Source organism: Aulostomus chinensis, chromosome 9 (assembly GCF_037954235.1).
Source record: "Aulostomus chinensis isolate RoL2024-O1b breed Wild chromosome 9, RoL_Achi_v1.0, whole genome shotgun sequence".
NCBI classification, from domain to species: Eukaryota; Metazoa; Chordata; class Actinopteri; order Syngnathiformes; family Aulostomidae; genus Aulostomus; species Aulostomus chinensis.
Window position 1 is genome coordinate 3,202,767 of NC_141328.1, and position 20,914 is coordinate 3,223,680.

The 20,914-nt window shown below is 48.2% G+C and overlaps 1 protein-coding gene, 1 long non-coding RNA gene and 1 other non-coding gene across 4 annotated transcripts in view; 1 reads left to right on the forward strand and 2 right to left on the reverse strand.

Annotated features, from left to right (window-relative positions):
- Positions 1–17: 17 nt before the first annotated feature.
- Positions 18–89, reverse strand: trnae-cuc (transfer RNA glutamic acid (anticodon CUC)). Its single transcript has one exon. It is a non-coding gene; the product is annotated as a tRNA-Glu (tRNA).
- Positions 90–1,198: 1,109 nt separating this feature from the next.
- Positions 1,199–5,121, forward strand: ppdpfb (pancreatic progenitor cell differentiation and proliferation factor b). The gene is made up of 5 exons (XM_086213132.1): positions 1,199–1,375; positions 2,814–2,909; positions 3,493–3,570; positions 4,441–4,534; positions 4,790–5,121. The coding sequence occupies exons 2-5, from the start codon at positions 2,855–2,857 to the stop codon at positions 4,902–4,904; spliced, it is 342 nt and encodes a 113-aa protein (XP_086069258.1). The 5' UTR covers positions 1,199–1,375; positions 2,814–2,854; the 3' UTR covers positions 4,905–5,121.
- Positions 2,274–20,914, reverse strand: part of LOC147255417 (uncharacterized) — a 19,843-nt gene continuing 1,202 nt past the window's right edge. Inside the window, exons 2-4 of one of the 2 annotated variants that reach the window (XR_015117830.1) lie at positions 12,612–12,710; positions 10,863–10,973; positions 2,274–2,347 (exon numbers count right to left, since the gene is read on the reverse strand). This is a non-coding gene — a long non-coding RNA (uncharacterized LOC147255417). Of the gene's footprint in view, positions 2,348–7,952; positions 9,401–10,862; positions 10,974–12,611; positions 12,711–20,914 lie in introns of those variants that run through there. The other variant, XR_015117829.1, reaches the window with a different exon arrangement.

Below are 20,914 nucleotides of genomic sequence, written 5' to 3' on the forward strand. Positions count from 1 at the left end.
ATGCAATTAAAAAGGTGTTCCCTGACCGGGAATCGAACCCGGGCCGCGGCGGTGAGAGCGCCGAATCCTAACCACTAGACCACCAGGGACGGTGACTGGAGGGATATATGAGTATTTATATATTTATACTACTGCCTGGTAGTGATAGATATTTAATAGTAGTATGTTGGTCTCCTCTTACTTTCTTGCTAACACGTCCTCTTTATCCGTTTTGATAATTACGAGCTAGACTCCAGAACCTGAAAGTATCTTCACAAAAGTTTGCGGGAGTTGATGGTCAGAAACAGGCGTGTGGACCTCTTTAAATTACACCGGAAACTAATTAAAACTAGCGGAATGTTTGTCACGCACTAACACACGCTCGGCTGATGAAGCCTGCAATCACCACGTTGTTCCACCAGAGGGAGCTGCTTGCTCGGAGTGTAGAATCCTCAGCGATGGTACGGCCATGAAAACCCAAAAATCAAGTTTGAAAATGGCAAATTTCGGGCCTTGAAATGTTTTAGGAAATTACGCAGGGCCACTTTTTAAAATTAAAATCATTTAAAAAAGTTCTTAAATCCCGACATTTTATAGAGAGAGTGGTTCAGTTGAGGTTGCTCCAGTTTAGTGCATTTGTGTATAATGGAAACAACTATTATAATCACGTTGAGAATATTCAAGAAGAAAAGCTCTTGAACCAGAAGTGGTACCAGAAGAGGTGTGTGTGTGTGTGTGTGTGTGTATATATATATATATATATGTGTGTGTGTGTGTGTGTGTGTGTATATATGTGTGTGTGTATGTATATATATATACATATATATACATATATATATATATATACATATACATATATATGTATAGACAGACAGACAGATAGATAGATGGATAGATGGATAGATAGATAGATAGATGGATAGATAGATAGATAGACAGACAGACAGATAGATAGATGCCAAATGAGTCTTACAAATAAAGTCAACATTGGGCGCTTACGTGCAGTAAAATGCAGTAAACCTGCTTCAAGTGTCATGTTGAAGAAGGAGAAAAAGAACAGAAACTACACAAAAAAGATACAGAAGAGGGGGTTGAGGCTTCAGGCTCACAACTTATAAAAGCAAAGAAGGCAGCCTCCAAAGTCCCGGGACCTGCCCTGAAGTGCTCTTAGCCCCGCCCACCAGACCTCGCGTCACCAGCTCTCTCAATAAAAACGCGAGCCGCGGTCCCCGCCCAACAACGAGCATCGCTGATCTCCGTCGGGACCTTGGAGGGTTCTATTTACCCAAAACTTCTTTTCAAATGGGCCCCGTCGCCTAGCGTTTCCTCCCCCAGCCGCGCTGACTGAGTTGAATCGGTGCTACCGAACATCGAGCCCCGTCTGGGTCACTACAAGGTGAGACTCATCCCCGGGATGGAGGGGAGAAAATGGTGGTTCCTCCGTGCTGGCTGGTGGGTGTCTGAGGGGGCGAGCTAGCATGCTAACGCGCTAACAGCTGCATCGAGGCTTGGTTCTATCAAAGAACGGTGAAGACGTTCGGGTGTTCAGTCACTTCCTGTTGTGTTCAGGGTCTGATCCAGAACCACCAGCCAGACCACCCCCGGTGTCAGCACGTCACGGGCACTGGACGGTTCATGATAGCGGATTGTTGTTGGGGTGAAAACGGTCTCCGCCTTGTCTTTGTCAGGGGACAAAACATCTACGTTACCGTCCCCGGTGACGGTCTCTCTCTCTCTCTCTCTCTCTCTCTCTCTCTCTCTCTCTCTCTCTCTCTCTCTCTCTCTCTCTCACACACACACACACATCCAGTGGATTTAGGTTCCTTGTTTTATCGGCGCTTTTTGTCGCGTTAAATGTCGGTTTGTCGCAGAGACCGTCAACATCTGTAAACAAGACAAGTGACGTCATCGCGTAGAGGACAAAAACAGTGGGTACACGGACCGTTGGGGGTTGTTTTGGTGGTGAGACGTGATCGGCGTGTCTGTGTGATAACCAGTGACATGTCCCAACATGATCAATCGGGTTGTTCGATGATCCGGAAAAAAACAAACAAAAACGTTGGTCACGAAACGGCCGTGTGAGGCAGGCAGGAGCGCGCGCGCGTGTTTGTGGAAGCATCGAGATGAGAATTGACGAGCCTGAGACGAGAGTTCTCACCTTTTTATTCATCCTCATTGAAATAAACCGAACCAAAAACCCTGGATCTTAGAAGGGAAGTGCGCAGAGGTTTCCAGATGTGAAGTGAGTCTGTTGTGCTTACAGAGGGACCACGTTTTCATGGCTCAGGCTTCTGTGGGATGTAGACAGCAGGCAATAAATCAGGAATGACGAGCAAAGGCGCGTGGGTCGGGAATGTCAGGAAGAAGCCTGGAAAAGATAAAAGTCCAGACATACAGGAAAAACCCTGGGATTCCTTCTCAAATACCTGCATACCATAGTAATATCATTTATTTATGGCCTGTCACAGGAGAGTTTGACCCGATCTCTGACTTTCAGGTGTAAACGCGAGTTTCACAGAATAAATTCTACAATTCTACAGTTTCATTTAGCAGACGCTTTTGTCCAAAGCGACGTACAACACAAGCAAGAATTCAGACATGATAAATGATCGTGAATATTTCCTTCAGGTGTTGAAAATCTGGTTGGTCTGTTAGTAAAACTGAGTTAGAAGAGGATCTGATTGGCTAAGAGGACTGAATCTAGACCACTCGCCCTGGCAGGTCGATACCCGGGGGAAATGAGATCAGACGTTTATTAAGATGGAAGTCATTGTATGAGAAATTGTAACATTATAAATCGTGTGTGTGTGTGTGTGTGTTCCTCTCCCCTCCAGGTTTCCATCAAGCACATCGTACAGCGACCGACGACAGCAGAATGGCAGCTATTCCAGCAGGCGGTTCTCTAGTGGCGACCACTGACTACTACCGAAGTGAGTCTCTTAGCCCACCTGTGCACAGTGGCCTCAATGACCCCGCCCTCACGTTACTGCGCCGGTCCACCAGAACGTAAAAACATCCACAATGAGCTTCAACCTGCCACGTAGCTGTTAGGGTCGGCCTGGGTCTCCCTCCTAGTGAAAACCTACACTACCCAGAGTGCAACTGTCAGCCCCTCGGGTCTGCTGACCTCTCCTGTAAGGAGGTCACGTGAGGTTCTTTTCAGCTCTGTTCCTCTTCCAACAGGAAGTGCTGCTCACACCCTTCCTGTTCTCAGCATCCTCCACGGCAGACTGTCCCTTCAGGGCCGCTCGTGTTTGTAGTCTTAGGGTTTTTGCGTTTGTTGGGTTGCCACCAGAAACGACTGCTCTGCTAACACGTTGCAATACCACGTTGAACAATGGGGGGCAGTGTGGATGCGGTGTGACTGTTTGAGGAGCAGTAAACAGACAGACTCAGCGGCTCCCTGCATGTGTACGACGTGTCAGCACCCGTGCAGCAGCGCCTTTCATGGATGGGGGGGGGGGGTTACCATGCGCTCGCTGACCTCATCTTGCTCCTTCTCTGCGTCTGCAGGGCGCATCGGCTCTACGTCCAGCAGCAGCTCCTGTGGCAGTTCGGAGTACAGTGGAGAGGTCATCCCTCACCATCCAGGTGAGTGTGACACGCAGGAGGGGGGACAGTTCAGACTTGAAGCTGAAACCAGGTTTGGGTACCCAGAACCAAGAACCGCCTCTCTTCCTGTCTGGACAGTCATTTCCTAAAAGTGGTTTCATAGCTGGAGGTTGCGTCACCTCTCGCTGGTCTTGCCAGACTTCCTTATAACGGCATGGCTGCTGTGTGTGAGGCTGCTGTTGCCTCAGACCTGCTGAGTCATCAGTGTGGACCCGCCAAGTTCAGTTTCTGTCTGCTCAGGGCCGGGGGATCACGAGAACGTGTCAGACTTGCCAAACACACACACTCAGGCATGTCCTTATTTGGACAATCCATTGACTTGCATTCACGTGGACAGCCTAACCCCAACCCTAACCCTAATCCTAGTCCAAACCCCAACCTGAACCCAACCTCATAACCCACATTATGACTGTTCTTTGTTCCCCACGAGGACTAGAGGTCCTGATAAGGGTAGTGTTTATCACACACACAAACCAGCACCGTTTAATCTGCTGACTTCCCCAGTAAACCTGCAGCTACACACTCAAACCAGCAGAGCCGTCTCAGAAGTGCAGGCTTCAACTGAGACACACACACACACACACACACACACACACACACACACAGCTGAGGTCAGTTCTGTAATGGCTACATTGACATTTTACATCAATAAAACTTTTTCACTTTATTCTGATGACATCATCCTCATCCTGGAGGTCAGAAGTCCTCCCATCAACAGCCAGCATCTAGCAGATTTGTCGGGTCATCAGAGTTGAGGCTTGATAGCGTTTGTAACTGTGCAGCACGCCTGTTCTCAGGGCTACGGCTGAACACGCCCCTAACACGTATGTCTTCATTTTGTGTCTGCAGGGCTCCCCAAGCAGGACTCGGGCCATTGGTGGTCCAGTTTCTTCTTTGGGAAGCAGCCGGGGATGACCCCTCTGACTGAGGAGGCACAGCAGAGGTACACACACACACACACACACACTGCTAACTGCTAACTCATTCACTAACAGTCCCTGTTATTAAATATTGATCATCATAGACTCTCAGAAGAGTCACCTTTGTAGTCCAACAGGAAGTTAGCGAAGCAGGGATGAGGTATATTTGTAGCCTGGCAGGAAGCTAGCATCCCCGTGCGTTAGCTCCTGGCCATCAGCAGCTGGAAGACCTCGTGGCTTCTGCTCATCTGACCAGAGATCCCTGTTATCTCTCCTAGGGTGGGGGTTCCAGGTGCAGTGACCAATGGTCAAATCACCTGCGTTGCCAGGGAGATGGTGATGCAACGCCAGGTGAGTGAGAGCAGCGACGCAGGAAGCCCCACCCCTTCCTGATCCTGCAGTCTTATCTGACCCAGCCTGCACCTGAGGAAGCGACCAACGACCAACGCTAGGTGACGGGAGGATGTCCCGTTTACAACCTTATTAGTTTTTTTAATCATTCATTGTAGTATAGGCTGCCTCGTTTTGTAACTTTGTTTTGTATTGACAACCAAAAAGAAAATTAAAAAAAAAGAGAAGACGCAACTGTTGAGTTCTCTGCTCTACAAAGCACCTAAGGAACATTTTATTATTTGTTGTACTTATTTTTTTTTAACATTTGTACTGTTTGGTGTTCGTAACACTGTGATGCATAGACACGCTGGTGCATTCACACCCACATGCCTTTGTTACCCGTTTTTCACCTCTGTCAACCTGTGATTGCAAACGCAATAAAATAGACTCTTGCAGCCTAAAGATCCGCGTGGGTTCCAGTTCTTTGTTCTCCTCAGACGTGAACGCCAAGCAGCAGAACACCTTGAAGGTGGAATTGTGTGTTTGTTGATTTTGACGCCAGCGTTGATACCGTAGAGGCAGGGAGGGTCTGGAGGTTAACAAGCAAGACACGCGACTAAAACGGACCGAAGGTGAACACGCCACGAAACCATCACGATCCTGAAAGATGAGTCTGTGAACCGGGTCCCCTCAGGGGCTGGGCTTCCTCAAAACACTCAATGGGGAATTTTTAAGGTTTGAAAAATGCTTGAAACTAGCGGTTGAGTGACAGATGCCGCAGGTCTAAAACGATTTCTGAGGTGAGAAACCGGAGCAGCCGTGGAGGCGAAAACAAGATGCTGGTGTGAGGAAACTATTTTGAGGCCACAGAATAAAAGTTGTCCCCTCAACTTAGACATTTTGATGCCATGAGATCCAACTTGCTCCCTCAGTAAAATGACAGGCCACAAGATGTGCCTGGTTCTAAAATACATTTTAAATCCCAAAACTGAAGGAACAAAAGAGATGATTTTTCTTTGCTCGGAAATACTGACGATTACGTCTTTGGGTTGGAGACACTTTTTTTTTTCAGTTTTGGTTTACTCTTCCCCCTTCAGAGACCCAGATGTGGTCTAGAACGAGTGAAACCTGGGTGGAACCTGAGGATCTGAGCTGGAGCTCACGTATCTGTACGCCGCAGAAACATGCAGGCCGCCGTTCGGTATGAACACTGCTGACCTGGAGATGTTTTTTCTCTTGTTGGGTCCTGGAGAGCTTGAAAATGCTTTGGCAGAGCTTGAATCGGCCTGGCGGGGATGGTTGAGTCAAAGATGACACTTCAGTGAACAGAAAACCAGGTTTGCTCATACGAAAGGACAGGTGATATCCTAACAACAGCTTCATCCTTCTTGTAAAAGAACTTCAGCCGGTCCTCTGTGCGGGTGCGGGTGAGTAGACGCTGACTGGATGTTCCTCTTTGGGTGAACTCGCCCTTTAAGGAACCGTGTAAGAACCTTTTATTGAAGGCAGCTGTCACTCAGCTCTGTGAGATGGGTTTATGTAACATAGGGAGTGATTGAACAGCTGTAGGTTGGGATGGGCCTAAAAGAAGTTGGCAGTGGCGGCGGCGGCGGCGGCAGAGAGGCTCTGTGTGTTTGCTAGGGAAGGAGTGGCCGCCTGGGCTGATCCAGGACCAGAGTAAACACGGAGAGAGCGGCTCTCTAGGGAGCTTCCACCAACGCTTCCGCTGCTGCTGCAGTGAACTCGGTCTGAGGTTGTGTTACGTAACCAGTGGCTCCATGTTTAAACACGCATCTGGAAACCGCCATGTCTGTGGGTTACAGAACTTTCTGGCTCAGCTCTGCGCCTCCTTCTACAGCTGAGAGGTTTCTCCTTCCAGGATGGAAACGCTTCTTTCTCCGAGTTCTTGCATTTAAAGGGAGAGAAACTGACGACACGTTTACCCTCAGAATTACAAGTCCAACGCAGAGGTGCCTGAACTTCCCTTTGGAGGGCCAACACTGAAACCTAATGTTGGGCTTGGGGCCACAGACAAACACAAGTTGTGATGTTCAAGAGATAATTAACTACAGAAAGGGCCAGACACGTTTTTGTAGCTTGATGCTAACGGTGACTGACTGCTGATGGTGAAAGCTGAGCGATCTCAAGTTCCAGGACTAGAGAATCATAACTAATCTGGATTGAGAGCTCGATGACTACCAGCCTGACCTGTGACCTGTGACCTCTGTGCTGAACAGACTGTAAATGAAACGCCTCCACCTTCAACCGCCTCTGACGGAGCTCCTGACCAGACCAGGTCCTGACGTCCCACCCCCATCCGGCTCATACTGGAACCAGGAGCTGATGACCAGAAGAGCCAACGCCACACAACCTTTCAGCCTTGAATAAAAGTTCTCCTGACATGTTGAGAAAACTCTCCCTGCTGACTGTAGGACAGCATAAATCCTGACGCCAGGATTTTCCCCGTTAACAGTAAAATAGGGTTGTGTAAGCGCCATTCACTCGGCCGGTCTCTATGAGACAGAGGAAAGACAAACAAAGGGAAGCGCTGCAGCCCCTCTGCATGACCGAGTCGAAAGGGTGAAAAGAGGATTTGTTGTGTGGCTCATTTGAAGAGCCCAGCGGCTGGTCGTCGTCCCACTCTGCAGTTTTTCCAGGTCACTGAGTGCGTGGAGGGTCATGGAGAAGTGGGCGTGAAGAAGTCGCCGTGGCACCCGCTGATGGCCTCCTCTCCTCTTCAGCGTCTTACCGTCTCTGTCCAGTTTCAGAAAAGAAAACTGTCGCCGTGGACAGTTTTTGTTTGTCTTTTGCCGTTTTCACTCTCTAAACTTCTCTCTGAATTCTCTGGTGTGTTTTTGCTGCTGCAGAGTCGTTCTGAGCGCAGCAGTGAGGACGGAACCTGGGTGGGAGTCCTTCCTGTACGTGTTGGTTCAGACGAGCGCAACAATGAAAGCAAAGACAAGGTGAAGCCGCTGAGCAGTGTTGGGTCGGGCATGGACACAGCAGACATCTTGAGGAGGAGGAAGAAGGGGGAGGCGGGGGGGGGGGTCCATGTAAGTCCCTCTGATTCAAAGAGGTGCCACAAAGTCCACTGACATGGAAGAAGTACAGAGTTCTTTTATTCAAATAAAACAAGAAATACTCACAGAAAATAGTGCTCAGGCAAAAGTCTCTGTTCAAAACTCTGCCCCAGTAAGTGGATATCAAATACTTCTCTACAGCTACTGAAGTATCAAAAGTAAAAGTAAACACTGAATGTGATGTTTGCGTATTCCAGTTCTTTAGAGAGTTCAAGCCTGGAACCTCTGACCCCTAAAGGTCATGTTCCGGTGGTGTGTGTTTCACTCATGTTGCTCCGGTTGTGTCTTCAATGAGTGACAGACAGGCTCAGATCAAAGTAGTGCAATAACAATGTAGCAGAGTATAAGTACAAATACACAGACACACACTCACACATACACACGAACCAATCAGTTTTATTTATCTTGTTTAGTTTGTGTCATTGGCGGCACAGTGGAGCAGTGGTCCTCACTGTGGCCCCCCAGCAAGAAGGTTGTGGGTGGAGCCCCGGCTGCAGCACGGGGTCTTTCTGGGTGAGTCTCCATGTTCTCCCTGTTCCTGCTGGGTTCTCTCTGGTACTCCAGCTTCCTCCACAGTCCAAAGACATCAAGAGGGACCAGGTTAATCCAGACTCTAAATTGACCGTAGGCGTGGCTGGGAGAGCCAATGGTTGTCTGTCTCTATGTGTTGGCCCTGCCATGGACTGGGGACCTGTGCAGGGGAGGGCTGCTGGGATAGGCTCCACCCCCACCCCCCTGAACAGGAGAAGAGGGGGAACATGGATGGATGGATGGAGGGAATTTGTGTCATCATTGAGGGTGTTATTACTCATTTATCTATTTATTTATTACATCCGTTGGGCCAAATCAAACATTGTGGTGGGCCAAATTTGGCCCTCTGGCCTCACTTTGGGCAGCCATGCTTTAGTGTTACTGTAAGGGGAAGTCAAACTGGTGTAGTACTGCATGATGTGTTATTTCCAGAAACAAGATCAGTCAGTATGTAGATATCTCACTGTGGAGCAGAAGGATTTCTTCACCCCTGACCCTCGACTTCACGCCACAGAGCACACGTGTGTGAAACGCTGCTCCTCTGAACTTGAGATCGTAACAAACACGACCCAAACACCCTCTCACAGCTCTCCACCTCTGACACCACCCTGCAACATCCACATCTGAGTTGAGCGGCTTTTCCATGTTACAAAAACTTTTTTTTTAAAAAGATTCTTTGTGACCCGGAAGGTTTCGTCCTGCCCAGGACCGAGGGGCCGGCCCGGTGGCAGCAGGCATGTTTGAATGTCTCTTTCTGTTTGTGTTCGTTTGTCTCAGGTCGTCAAATCCTGAGCAGCAAGAGGTCAAAGAACCCCTGACACGGGTCTCGCTACTTGGGCCCCCGGTCAGCTGGGCTGCTGGGTTTGGAGGTAGAGGTCAGAGGAGAAGACGAGCCGCAGACGACGTTGATCCATAATCCTCTGGTTGCATCGCAACCTGGTAGTCCTGGGAGGACAAGAGTCATCCAGTGAGTAGAAGAAGACAAACACTCCTATGTAGGAGAGGCATGAAAACTTAACATCTCAGGAGCTTGTCGTCTCTCAAGTTAACAGTCAAAATTTTCCAGAAATTCCAGCAGTTCGAGAGATGTTCTCAGGGTTCTCCATTTTACATGATGATTTTTACTGCAGAGTAAAAAAATGTATTTGTTTCGAATGAAAGTTACGATACAGACAGCATGTCTGGTTTTTGTGTCGCCTTGGAAATTAAACCAAGTCATGATGTGTTTTTGAGCAACAGAAGATTCCTAAGGAAACGTTCCACTGGAATACTGAACACTGGGATCCCAGGTAACGGAGCCTACAACACCCACGCAAAAAATGACTCCGAATCAAACAATTTTGACAGGTTAAAAGTCCTTTTGAACCCTATGAGGTCCCTAAATTCAACCAAGACAAGAACTGAGCTTCACTAAACTTTTTTGTTTTTTCAACTGTAATCTTTGGTTCAACTCAAGGAATTCTGTAGGTCTGAATGTGCTTTTCCCTTTCCAAGGTTTGGCGGTACGATGAGCGGTTTTGTGTCGACCAACTCCCTCCCTGGTGTTTGAGAGCCTTTTGGCCTGATTTGTCGGTGGATTCAAGAGGTTGCAGCACAAGAAGGAAGTCAGGTTCTTTCCACATATGACACTGTTCCTGCCGGCAGGAGGAGAACGACGTAAACGCTGCATTTTTATGTCACATCCGGTTAAACTTGACCTGGTTTACTCAAGTCTGGTTCCTCCCTCCAGCTGCTGAGTTTGACCCAGTTCCTGAGCAAGTGGGCGTGTCTCGTGTGCTCCCTAACACACCTGTTCGTTCCACCTGAGTGCAGCACGTAATCATTTTCCTCCGAGTGTTTTTTGTTTTTTTTGTTTTTCCATTAAAAAACAAACCTGTGCTTGTCACAATCATTTGAAGGCTTTCTGGTTTCTACGTGTGGAACCACAGTGGAACCACACCAGCTGCTCTCACGCTCTGAACGCTACCTCAACTTCAAGTACTTCTCTACTTACACTTAAGTAGAATTTTGTAGACTTTTACTTTTACCAGAGTACAGTACCATTGGGGTATTTTTACCTTGACATGAGTAAAAGAACTGCGTACTTCTTCCCCCACTGCTTGTATGTACAGCACATTTATGGAGAGTGAAAACTGTCAGGGGGACCGGTTCCAGAGCAGCGCCTTTCTGGGTTTGAACCAAGAACGCTGATGTCAGATTATGGAGACAACCCACCACTGCTGACCGACGTTAAAAACGGGCGCCCCAATTGAGGCTTTTCCTCTCTGAACAGGGTAGAATGCGACCTTTAACCCCTCCGCCTTTTTTTTTGATGAGGGTGGACTGGCGTTGAAAGCAAACAGAACAGCTGCTATAGCAGAGATTTATATCCAGTGGTGTGTGTGTGTGTGTGTGTGTGTGTGTGTACCAGTAGGTGTTGCCATGGTGACCCAGAGGGTGACCTGCCTCTGTGTGTGTCTGACGGAGTCCTTCTGACAGCTGAAAACAGGCTTCATCTGCTGCGTGCTGGGCGGCAAGTCTGAGGGAGAGAGAGAACCTGTCACGAACACGTCCCACCCACTGCCAGTCGCTGTGCTAAGCTAACTAGCGTGGGTCCCAGCTCCCTACAGGAGTGTGGAGGAGAGACGGGTCTCTGCCTTGTTGTCTGAGGACGATGAACAATAGGAGTCGTGTTCTCATTTAAAGAGCAGATCAGGACCCGACGGGTTCATCGGCCTCCTACGTGTCAGGGGAAGAACCCATCCCTTCATCTGAGCTTCTCAACTGCAGCGTCCATGTTTGCACCAACACGTGCACTACAAGCATTTCCTCTCGCTGATCTCTCGAGGCGAGCTTGTCCAAGTTCGGAATGTTCTAGGCACTACTCCAGTTTCTCCTCAGCACCACCTGGAGGAGCAAATGAGACGACCGCGTCGACATCCAGAACGACACGCAAGCGTTTGACGACACGCCGACAGAAGCTGCACTCGGTTGTCTGTAGTTTAGTCACACGTATCAAGATGAGCCTGGTCAGAGGAACAGAACGTTTTAAGATCGGGGACCAGACCAGACAATGGGGAACCTCCCTCTCTTGTCATGTCTTCCTCAACTGTGAGGTCACACTGTATTTATGACATCATGATTTCACTCACAGACGGCTGTCGCAGGTGACTCATGTTTTGTGGGTGTTTTTATGCGTGTTTGTTTGACTCATCGTCGCTGACTCAGCGCTGAGACTGAGCTTTGTGGCGTTTCTGTGTAATGCGTGACAGAGAAGTGGGAAGTGGGCACAGAGTGTGTTTTCACTTTGGTGTTTTACTGCACGAGTCCCAAAATACTTCAGACGAAAGACCCACGGTTCCCTGCTAGCTGCCTCCACACTGGAGCAGCGGAGGGGTTTGCCTGTGGAGAAGAGCTGCAGCTGCGTCCGTTCCCTGGCTCTTCTCTAAACTGTTCAATTTAGTCTAATAAATCAAGTTCTTCGACATTCAGGAGCACAAACGAAGAGGAGCTCTCACTCAGTTAAACATTCGCGTGCGTCAGCTGGAAGGACCGGCGGTGACTCATCGCTCTCGGCTCTCCTGCTCTGTGTTTTTCCGCTGTAAATGAACGACATTAACCAAGTCAGAAGTCCCACACCTCAGTGTTCGTTCACTCGCTCAACAGCGGGAACAACCGCGCTGTAGAACCAGACAACCCTCCAGTTCCAGTGTGAGCGTCCCGCCCCATACCTGATGATGATGTCACACTGTTGCTTTTGTGGGGGATTTAATAAAATAAAATCACGTGAGAAACAAACTTTCTGAGTGAACATCTTGCCTGTTTTCTTATTCTCTGCTGAACGAATCAGCTAATGAGGCTAATTAAGCTAAACGGCACTTGTCACGAATATCCCCAATCACAGCGAGGGATCCGTCCGTCACTGGCACAAAGACAAACAGACCACAAGGTCAAAGGCTCAACCGACGCTGACGTGTTCTTAAAAATGTTCCTGCGGTTCCTGGCAGCCATGAAGCAAACACGTGCCTCCACACCACTCCAAATAATCTTTGTTCCTCTTCAAATATTTTGTGAAATTCAGCGCTAAAAAAAATGGTGTGTGAGTGTGTGTGTGTGTGTGTGTGTGTGTGTGTGTGTGTGTGTGTGTGTGTGTGTGTGTGTGTGTGTGTGGTCGTACTTCTATAGAAGTGGTTTCGGGCGAGCAGGCAGGCAGGAGCATTGACGGTGCTCATTGTGGTTCGTGTCTGCGGGGTCGCTGACCTACAGGGTCGACATCCTAGAAAGAGACAGATGGACGGAGAGGTCAAGCCCATCAATCAGCACACACGTTACATCACCGCGCCGGTTATTAGACAGGCAAGAGGAAGAACCGTGTCCTGTGTGTCGTCGTCACCCCGGCCTGGACAGCTCTGCTGCTGCGACTTCAACTTTCTGAAGTTTAAAAAAATGATTCGTAATTTGAAAAAAACAACAACCTGTAACAACTTTGCTGTAGGAGCTGCAAGTCTGAAACTTCCACCAAAAGGCTGCAGTACGGGAACCAAAGTGGTCATCATCACCAAACTTATCAAACTGATCTCCTCCCACAGTTTTACCTTCATCTTTGTGTCTTGGTAACACATACAAGGAAAACAAGTGCTGTGCAAAAAAGACATCAATTTAAAAAGGTAGCATCGCTACAGGCAGGCATTAACAAGGGAACCCACCTGCACACATCCACATTCACAACCGTAACACAGCCATGCTTCGGTGGCACCATTGAGGGAAGTTGTGGCTTCACTCGGTTTGCACCAAACTTGCTTGTCCGACCTCCGAAAACCAGCCTGCCACATTTTCATTCCTCAGAAATTGAGCCATAGTGCATTTACACCTGTTAGCGCATTCGCAGCGACTGCAGATTCTCACTAAATACATCGCCAATGTTCAGGAAAGACAAGCTCAATTTTCATGTTATGGTAGGAGCCGATTGGCAATTTTTTTTTTTACTGTGAGGCGGCGTGGTGGAGCAGTGGTTAGGGTGTGGGTGGAGCCCCGGCTGGTCTTTCTGGGTGAGTCTGCATGTTCTCCCTGTTCCTGCTGAGTTCTCTCTGGTACTCCAGCTTCCTCCACAGTCCAAAGACATCAAGAGGGACCAGGTTAATCCAGACTCTAAATTGACCGTAGGCGTGGCTGGGAGAGCCAATGGTTGTCTGTCTCTATGTGTTGGCCCTGCCATGGACTGGTGACCCGTCCAGGGTGAACCCCGCCTCTCACCCGACGGCTGCTGGGATAGGCTCCACCCCCCGCCACCCTTAACAGGATGAGCGGGAGAAAATGGATGGATGATGGATGGATGGATAGAACAAAAGCAGTATGGACTTTATTGTTAGCACGATGTCGCCATAAAACAGGGCTGTGGAAGTACTTTTTTTTATTTTTTTATTTTGCACCGTCAGACCAAAGAAACAGGGTCGTACTTTAGAAAATTGATTTGGATGAAAACCAGGAAGGAGCCAAGTCTTCTTTCTCCCTGTCAAATTTAGAATAGAATTCAAAATTCTCCTTCTACCATACAAAGTCCTCAACAATCAGGCTCCTTCATACCGGACAGAGCTCCTTGTCCCCTATTACCCAGCTAGAACCCTTCGCTCCAGGGTTACTTGTAGTCCCTAGAGTTTCTAACAGTAGAATGGCATCCAGAGCCTTCAGCCATCAGGCCCCCCTCTTGTGGAACCGCCTCCCAGTTGCGGTCCGGGATGCAGACACCCTCTCTACCTTTAAGAGCAGACTCAAGACCTTCCCCTTTGATCAGGCTTATAGTTAGGGCTGCTTAAACTGCCAGGGGATCTCCCATGGTGCACTGGGCTTCTCTCTCCTCCTCTCTGTCCTCCTATATGTGTCATATATAAATCATACTCTTATGTGTTACTAACTCATCTTCTCCCCTCATCCCAGATCCTGGGCGCTGCTGGAGGAGGCTGCAGACCTGAAGAGGCTCAAGCTGCCACCCGTAGCTCCACCTGCTCACGTCCTTGTCTGTCCATCAGTCTCTTCCCTTTCTCTCTCTCTTCATCTCTGTCCCTCTCTTTCCTTCTGTCTCTCTGTCTTTGTCTCTGTCCTGCTCTCCTGCTCTCTCTCCGTCCCCACTGATCCTGGACCAGCTCCACCTTCCTGCCTGGTAAAGGAAGGTTCTGGTGGCTGCTGTTGCAGGATGTGCTTGCTGATGGAGAATTGTTGGGTGGAGGTTCATTGAAGGAGGGAGGTGCTGGACCTGCTGTACTTGGACAGAGTCAGGACAGAACTTTGGTTGTGATTTGGCGCCGTACAAATAAACCTGACTTGACTTCTTCTTCATGGTAAATCTACATCTTATAAATCTGTTCCTTCATATGTATGATTTTGTTCCCAGTGAATACAAACTGACTGTTACATATTAAATACAATTGTGGTGGTAAACCATCAATTCGTTTCGGTAAACAGTCACCGGAGGGTGAAGCCAACCAGCGTCATTTCTGTTTCATCCACACTGTTTTTCTGCTGAATGATGGACTGGCCCTCAGCGGGGTTCTGGTCCTCACTGTGCTCACAGTGGTAGCTCCTGTCTTTCATGGCACTGATATGTAAAGTTGAACTGGGACACGTCTTATTTGGCTAAACAAAGAGAAGAGCGCCACCTGGGGAGGGGGGGGGGGGTGTGGAGGGATGGACGAGGGAGGGAGCGGCCGGCGGTGCCGAGTCCGATGTCCACGCCAGTCAAAAGCAAACAAAGGAAAGATTTATTCCAGTGAACGCAGGAACAGTTTGTTCAACCTGTCACCTGGAACTCTGGCAGCTATTAATAGACCAGCCACATCTGGCCAAAGCTTCCTCTCCATCTGGGATGTTTCCCAGGATCTCCCCTCCTGTGGGTCAGAGAGTGTTTGTTTAAAGTCTCATCTGTTCTGGTTGAGTCTGCACGCCCACTGTAAAACAACCTGAGTCATCAGTGCAGCTCTGTTAGCTTTAGATAAAAGTTGCTTTTTCTGGTTACAGAAAGACTCAAAATATTGGCTTTCATGTCGAAATCCAAAACTGTAGCACTGCGCCGGCGTTCCCAGAAGCAGGCGCTCAGTTATTTTACAGATAAGCGCCATTTGCGGTCCAAGGTTGTGCTTTGAAAGCGCTGATGTTCCACGGGTTTGTGCTGGCGACAGAGATGTGTTCCGAGTCTCTTAGCGTCTTTGAAAGCGGTTTTTAACTTCACGCACCCACGAGGAGCTTTTTTAGTGGCAGAGATGCCCTGAAATCACGTAAAAATACCTGACGTGTGAATGAAACGCTTGAGTGTGAACACAACCGCAGCAGCATTCATGCTCCGCTGAAGTGGGTCAACTGGGAAACATTCAACAAGCGAGTGCGAGGAAGCAGCTGAGCTTTCACGTGTCGTTGGCCTCTCACCCTCAGAGGGCCACCAGGGGACTAGAATGAACCCACATGAAGGAGGAGCCGCTCACAAATCCATGCATTCTTTCCTATGAAGGATTTAGATCATCGATTTACAAAGAAGAAGAAGATTTTAGCTCTCATCTCCACAACTGCAGGCAGTTTCTGGGCCAGGAGTTTTAACCTGACGTGCAAACTCACTCAGACTCCCCACAGACGGGGCCTGGGATGACCAGCACTCAAACCTGGGAGGCAACAGGAGCCTCCAGGAGGGGGAGGAATGAAATACCTGTGCAGTATCACCGACCCAGTGTGAGCACGAGCAACTCAGGTGCTGGACCAGAACCAAAACAAATGGACTTCGCCGTGCCGGTGAGAGCTAAGACCAGTATGTCAACCTGCAGGTCTCTGGTCCATTGACAGCTGGCGGTGAAAAATTCGGGTAAAAATGTGAGTAAATATATGAATGTAGGTCACACAGCACTGATTCATATATGAGGTGCAGCACTCCGAGCGAGATCCCGCATCAGAACCGCGTTGCGTAAGAGGAACATAAAGACAGCTTATATAAGCCGGCCCGTATGTGGCATGTAGGGGAAAGGTCGCCTCCCCCCTCATGTCTCACCCTCCTACAGATTCTGCATCTCCCCAACCAACAAGCCTCCTCCTCCTCATCTTCCTCATTCTCTCTCACACGTGAACGCATCTGACCTCAAACATGAGGAGAGAAAATGAAGTCTCTCCGTTTTCAACTGTTGCATCAATCAGCATCAGTCGAGATGGAAGGCTAAAAAGGAGGGAGGACTAAAAGAGGGGAAGAGAAGGGGAAAAACAAAGAGAAGTCATGAAGAGGAACACGCAGTAAGAAAGGAAGAAGGGAGCTGAGAGTGACGCAAGGAAAGGACGAATGGTTGGAAGAAATAAGAAGGGAATGGAGGACAGGAGGTCTGAAAAACATGGAAAGAATAATGATGGAAGGATAGAAGTGGAAGAGAACACACGCACACACACGCACACGCACACACACGCAGGCCCCCTGGCGCTGGAATGACAGTGCAGTTTTGGGTTTCAGGCGATCCTGCGGGACGATACCAGAGAATCACATAGCACCCAAGTCAGAAGGTCAGTTGCTGTTTATAACTCGCCAACATACGGCAACTTATTTTAGCTCTGATGTGACCTATATGAGGGGTAGATGTAGGTCAGAGGTCGTAGTGATGTCACTGGCGGGGGCTTCCTCCACAGACATGACGATGCAGAAATGACAAGGATTATCTGTCATTTTAATCTGTACTCATCAGACGATTGCGGCTTTTTCTTTAAAGATTTGCGGGCCAGGTCTGAAAAGAAGAGCCGACGAAATTCCGGCCTAAAACTTGTACTCTGTCTTACAGCCAGCAGGGGGAGACACCACAGGCTGCGGGAAAAGTGATTACCTACCGAAGGACTTCAGTCTTGCCGTAACTGCACAGCCACTGGTTTAGAGTTTTCCTAAATAAAGCAGGATTTTTATTTTGGATCAACGAACAAATGCGACTGGAATCACAACGGAAAACTACTGATGAGCATTTAGTATTCAGGGATTCCCTTCACTGATCAAATAAGAGCCACAACCAACCACTGCAATCCAAAAGTCCCCCCAAAAATTGGTAAAAGGACGCATGTTAGTGTTTCTCCACGCAAACGACTACATCATGTGACGAAGTCAACCAATCAGAGCCGTTCCAGGATGCAGCCTGGGACTTAAGGCATGCTGGGTAATTTGGTTACCGACTTGCATGTTTTCACAAGCAGAAATACGCGGTTCTTCTTTCTCTTCATCACCTGATATATCTGACGCTACGCTCAAGTTGAACAGTCATAAAAATGTGTCTCCTCCGTGTTTTTAGGAGTAAAACGCTCACAAAGGAAGTTGGGAATTAGACGCCGCCATCTTTTAACGCCTCTTCATACTTTTGTGTTTGTTTTGGTGAAGAAAAGAATTGCAATCAGTAACTCATTACTCAACACAGACAGTAATATTGTTAAGTAAGCAGTAATAGCTGATATATTCAATTTTAGAAGTAACTTGCCCAACACTGTGACAAACTGACCATGCTAACCAGCAGGGTCTGGATGTGTACTACTGGGACCTGGTCTTGTTTTTCACTTGGTTCTAGTCCCACTCTTACAGGCTTAGACGCTGAACAAGAAGTCTTGGTTCCGCTCGGCCTCTGATCTGCTTTAACCGCCGCGCAGCGAGGAGAGGAGCTGGGTGAAGCCCGTCGACTGACCAAAGGGGAACCTCAGCCGGTCTCTGATGCCTTAACCACTGAAGACCAAAGCTGTTGGCCCTGCTGGAGCTGCTTTCTGGTGAAGGCCAGCTGCGCCCCTCTCCCGGGTCTCCAGGCCAGGCTCCTAGCTTATCAAACAGGTTGCAGTATAATGCTGGGGCTGCGTCCGGCTCCTGCCGCTATAAACGGCTGTTTGATCGTAGCTTTTCGTGATATCAGAGCAGACTTTGCCCCTCGTGAAATAACAAGGCTCCATAAATCCAGAGTAACGACACGGATGCCAGGGAGCTTTGCTTGGTCAGCAGACGGCGGCGTAATAAGATCTTTGAGGCCACAAAAACAAACTGCAAATCCCCAGATGGCATTTTACCAGCTGCATCGCCCCAGCAGCTTGACACATAAAGGCTCTGACAAGCTTCCGATATGTGTGTGTGTGTGTGTGTGTGTGTGTGTGTGTGTGTGCGCTAGTGTGTGTGTGTGCGTGCGGCGCAGCCTCTATATTTTACATGTAGGTATTGAATAGTTGACCTATATTTAGGTGCACCAGTCCAGCATCGCTATTAAAACGTTCTGCAGTGTTGCAAGTAAAGCATATTTGCCCAGTCAGGTGCGCAGTTTGAGCTCTGATAAGAGGAGTCGGCTCAGTGTTCCTGGTTTGGGTCTCGGTGGACGGCTGAACCAAAGGTGAGGAAATTCCCTCTGCAATTCCTGAGCGGCACACAGGCGGCCAACATCCCCACGCCATCCCTGCTGTGCATGTCAACAGGTTCGCCACAGGTGGAAACCTCCACCTTGAAGGAGTGCTGGACAGTTACTCGCCCCGATGTTCTCTCTGGTTTCTCTCTGCTGAGGAAAATGTCATCTAACTAGTTGCCAAAACAGAAGCGGGAAAGACATAAATCTCTGAGATTTGATGACACAGCAGAATGCGACCGAACGTCAGCCACAGCTCGCCTGGAGCCCTTAAAAACATTTTACAGCGCCGATCATTCCACATCTAGGAGAAACTGACTGACTGTCTTCATGCTAAAGCTACAAGTGATGGGCAGGTGTTACTACAACAGTACTTTCATCAGAAAGTAACAGATCTCTTCACAATACCACTACCCATTGAAAGTATTATGGTACTGTTCATAATACTTTTGAGTGACATCGACCAAAGTGACAGCAAAAGCTTGACTAGGAATTAAAAAATGAAGCCTTTCAGGTTCTTTCATGGCAATTTTTCAACTTGACACACAAACTTAACTCTACATTTATGCATATTAATCTTCTACTTCTCTCTATTCACTGTGTGTATATATTGTATATACACATGTTGTATTTGTATATATGTATATGTACATATATTTGTATATATGTATATATACATGTATTTCTATATATGTATATATACACATATATTTGTATATATGTACATATACATGTTGTGCTAACATTTAAGGGATAAATTACATGTTTCTGCTTGTGAAAGAAAAAGAAGCAAATCTATGACCAAACTCCATTCCCCAAGTCTCCTCCCACGTCGCTGCTTCCTGTAACAGCTCTGATTGGTCAGCAGAATCATGTGACACAGTTTGGAGGAACGGGGCCATTTTCAACGCAAGACAATAGACACTAAAGACTGTCAATATCATGAAGTATTTCTACTGCCAAAACTCCTTAAAGTCAGAAGTTCCATGCTGGGTTAAAGCTTCTGGGAGGGAGACATTCACTCAACGTTCTGTTAAATCAGTATTTTTACTGCATCCATCCATTTTCTATACCGCTTATCTGTTACGGGTCGCGAGGGGGTGGAGCCTATCCCAGCTGGCATTGGGTGGGAGGCGGGGTTCACCCTGGACGGGTCACCAGTCCATCGCAGGGCCATTAGGAGCAATTAGGGGTCCAGTGTCTTGCTCAAGGACACTTGGACATGGTCACCGGGGGAAGTGAGGATCGAGCCAGCGACCCTTCGGTTGCTAGACGGCTGCTCTACCTCTGAGCCACGCCCCCCACATGATTATCATTATTATCATTAATATTATTATGACTTCATGAATGACAAAAGCATTGGTCCGTCGTTTGTCTCAGGGAATCCAACTCTCTTTCCAGGAGCTTTCAGTGGAAGTAAATCTCTTATTCAAAATAAGGACAACGAATCGTGAGGGTTTGTTTTTGGTGTCAACGCATGACTGGACGCAGTATCTGTCATAATACTACCAAAGTCCTCTAGAACTGAACTCTGGTACTGCCGAAAAGTAATAGATCATCCCCCGATGCAGCAGGATACAAGACAGATGGAAGAATGTGAGGTTGGGACACACACACACACACACACACACACACACACACACACACACACACACACACACACACACACACACACACACACACACACACACGCTAATGAGCAGTTATTTAAGCTTAAGGGATGCCTGCTCGGGTCGTGTGTACACGGCCCAGACTACAGTTTTGGCAGTTCAGGTTTCCGTCAGGACGGTGGAAGCTTGAACGTGGTTTGCTCCTGACGTCTGCGTTGTTCCTCTCGTAACTGTCAATCACTCAGGTATGGCGAGACCTCAGTGTTACCAGAGGTGTGCGCGTGATGTCACTAAGAGTCGCACGCTTTCCTTCCCCGTCTGTGAGACCAAACTGAGGGTTTAAAAAGTCCCACAGAGGGCAAGAATACATTTGTGCTAATAGCATCTCGTGAATGAGGCTCAGTGTTTTCTGAAGCATGCTTCCTATCAACACCTCTGGACACGTGTGCACGCCAGCAAGAACGCCGCGTGTATACGGAAATTCACTCTTGAAAAACAAATAT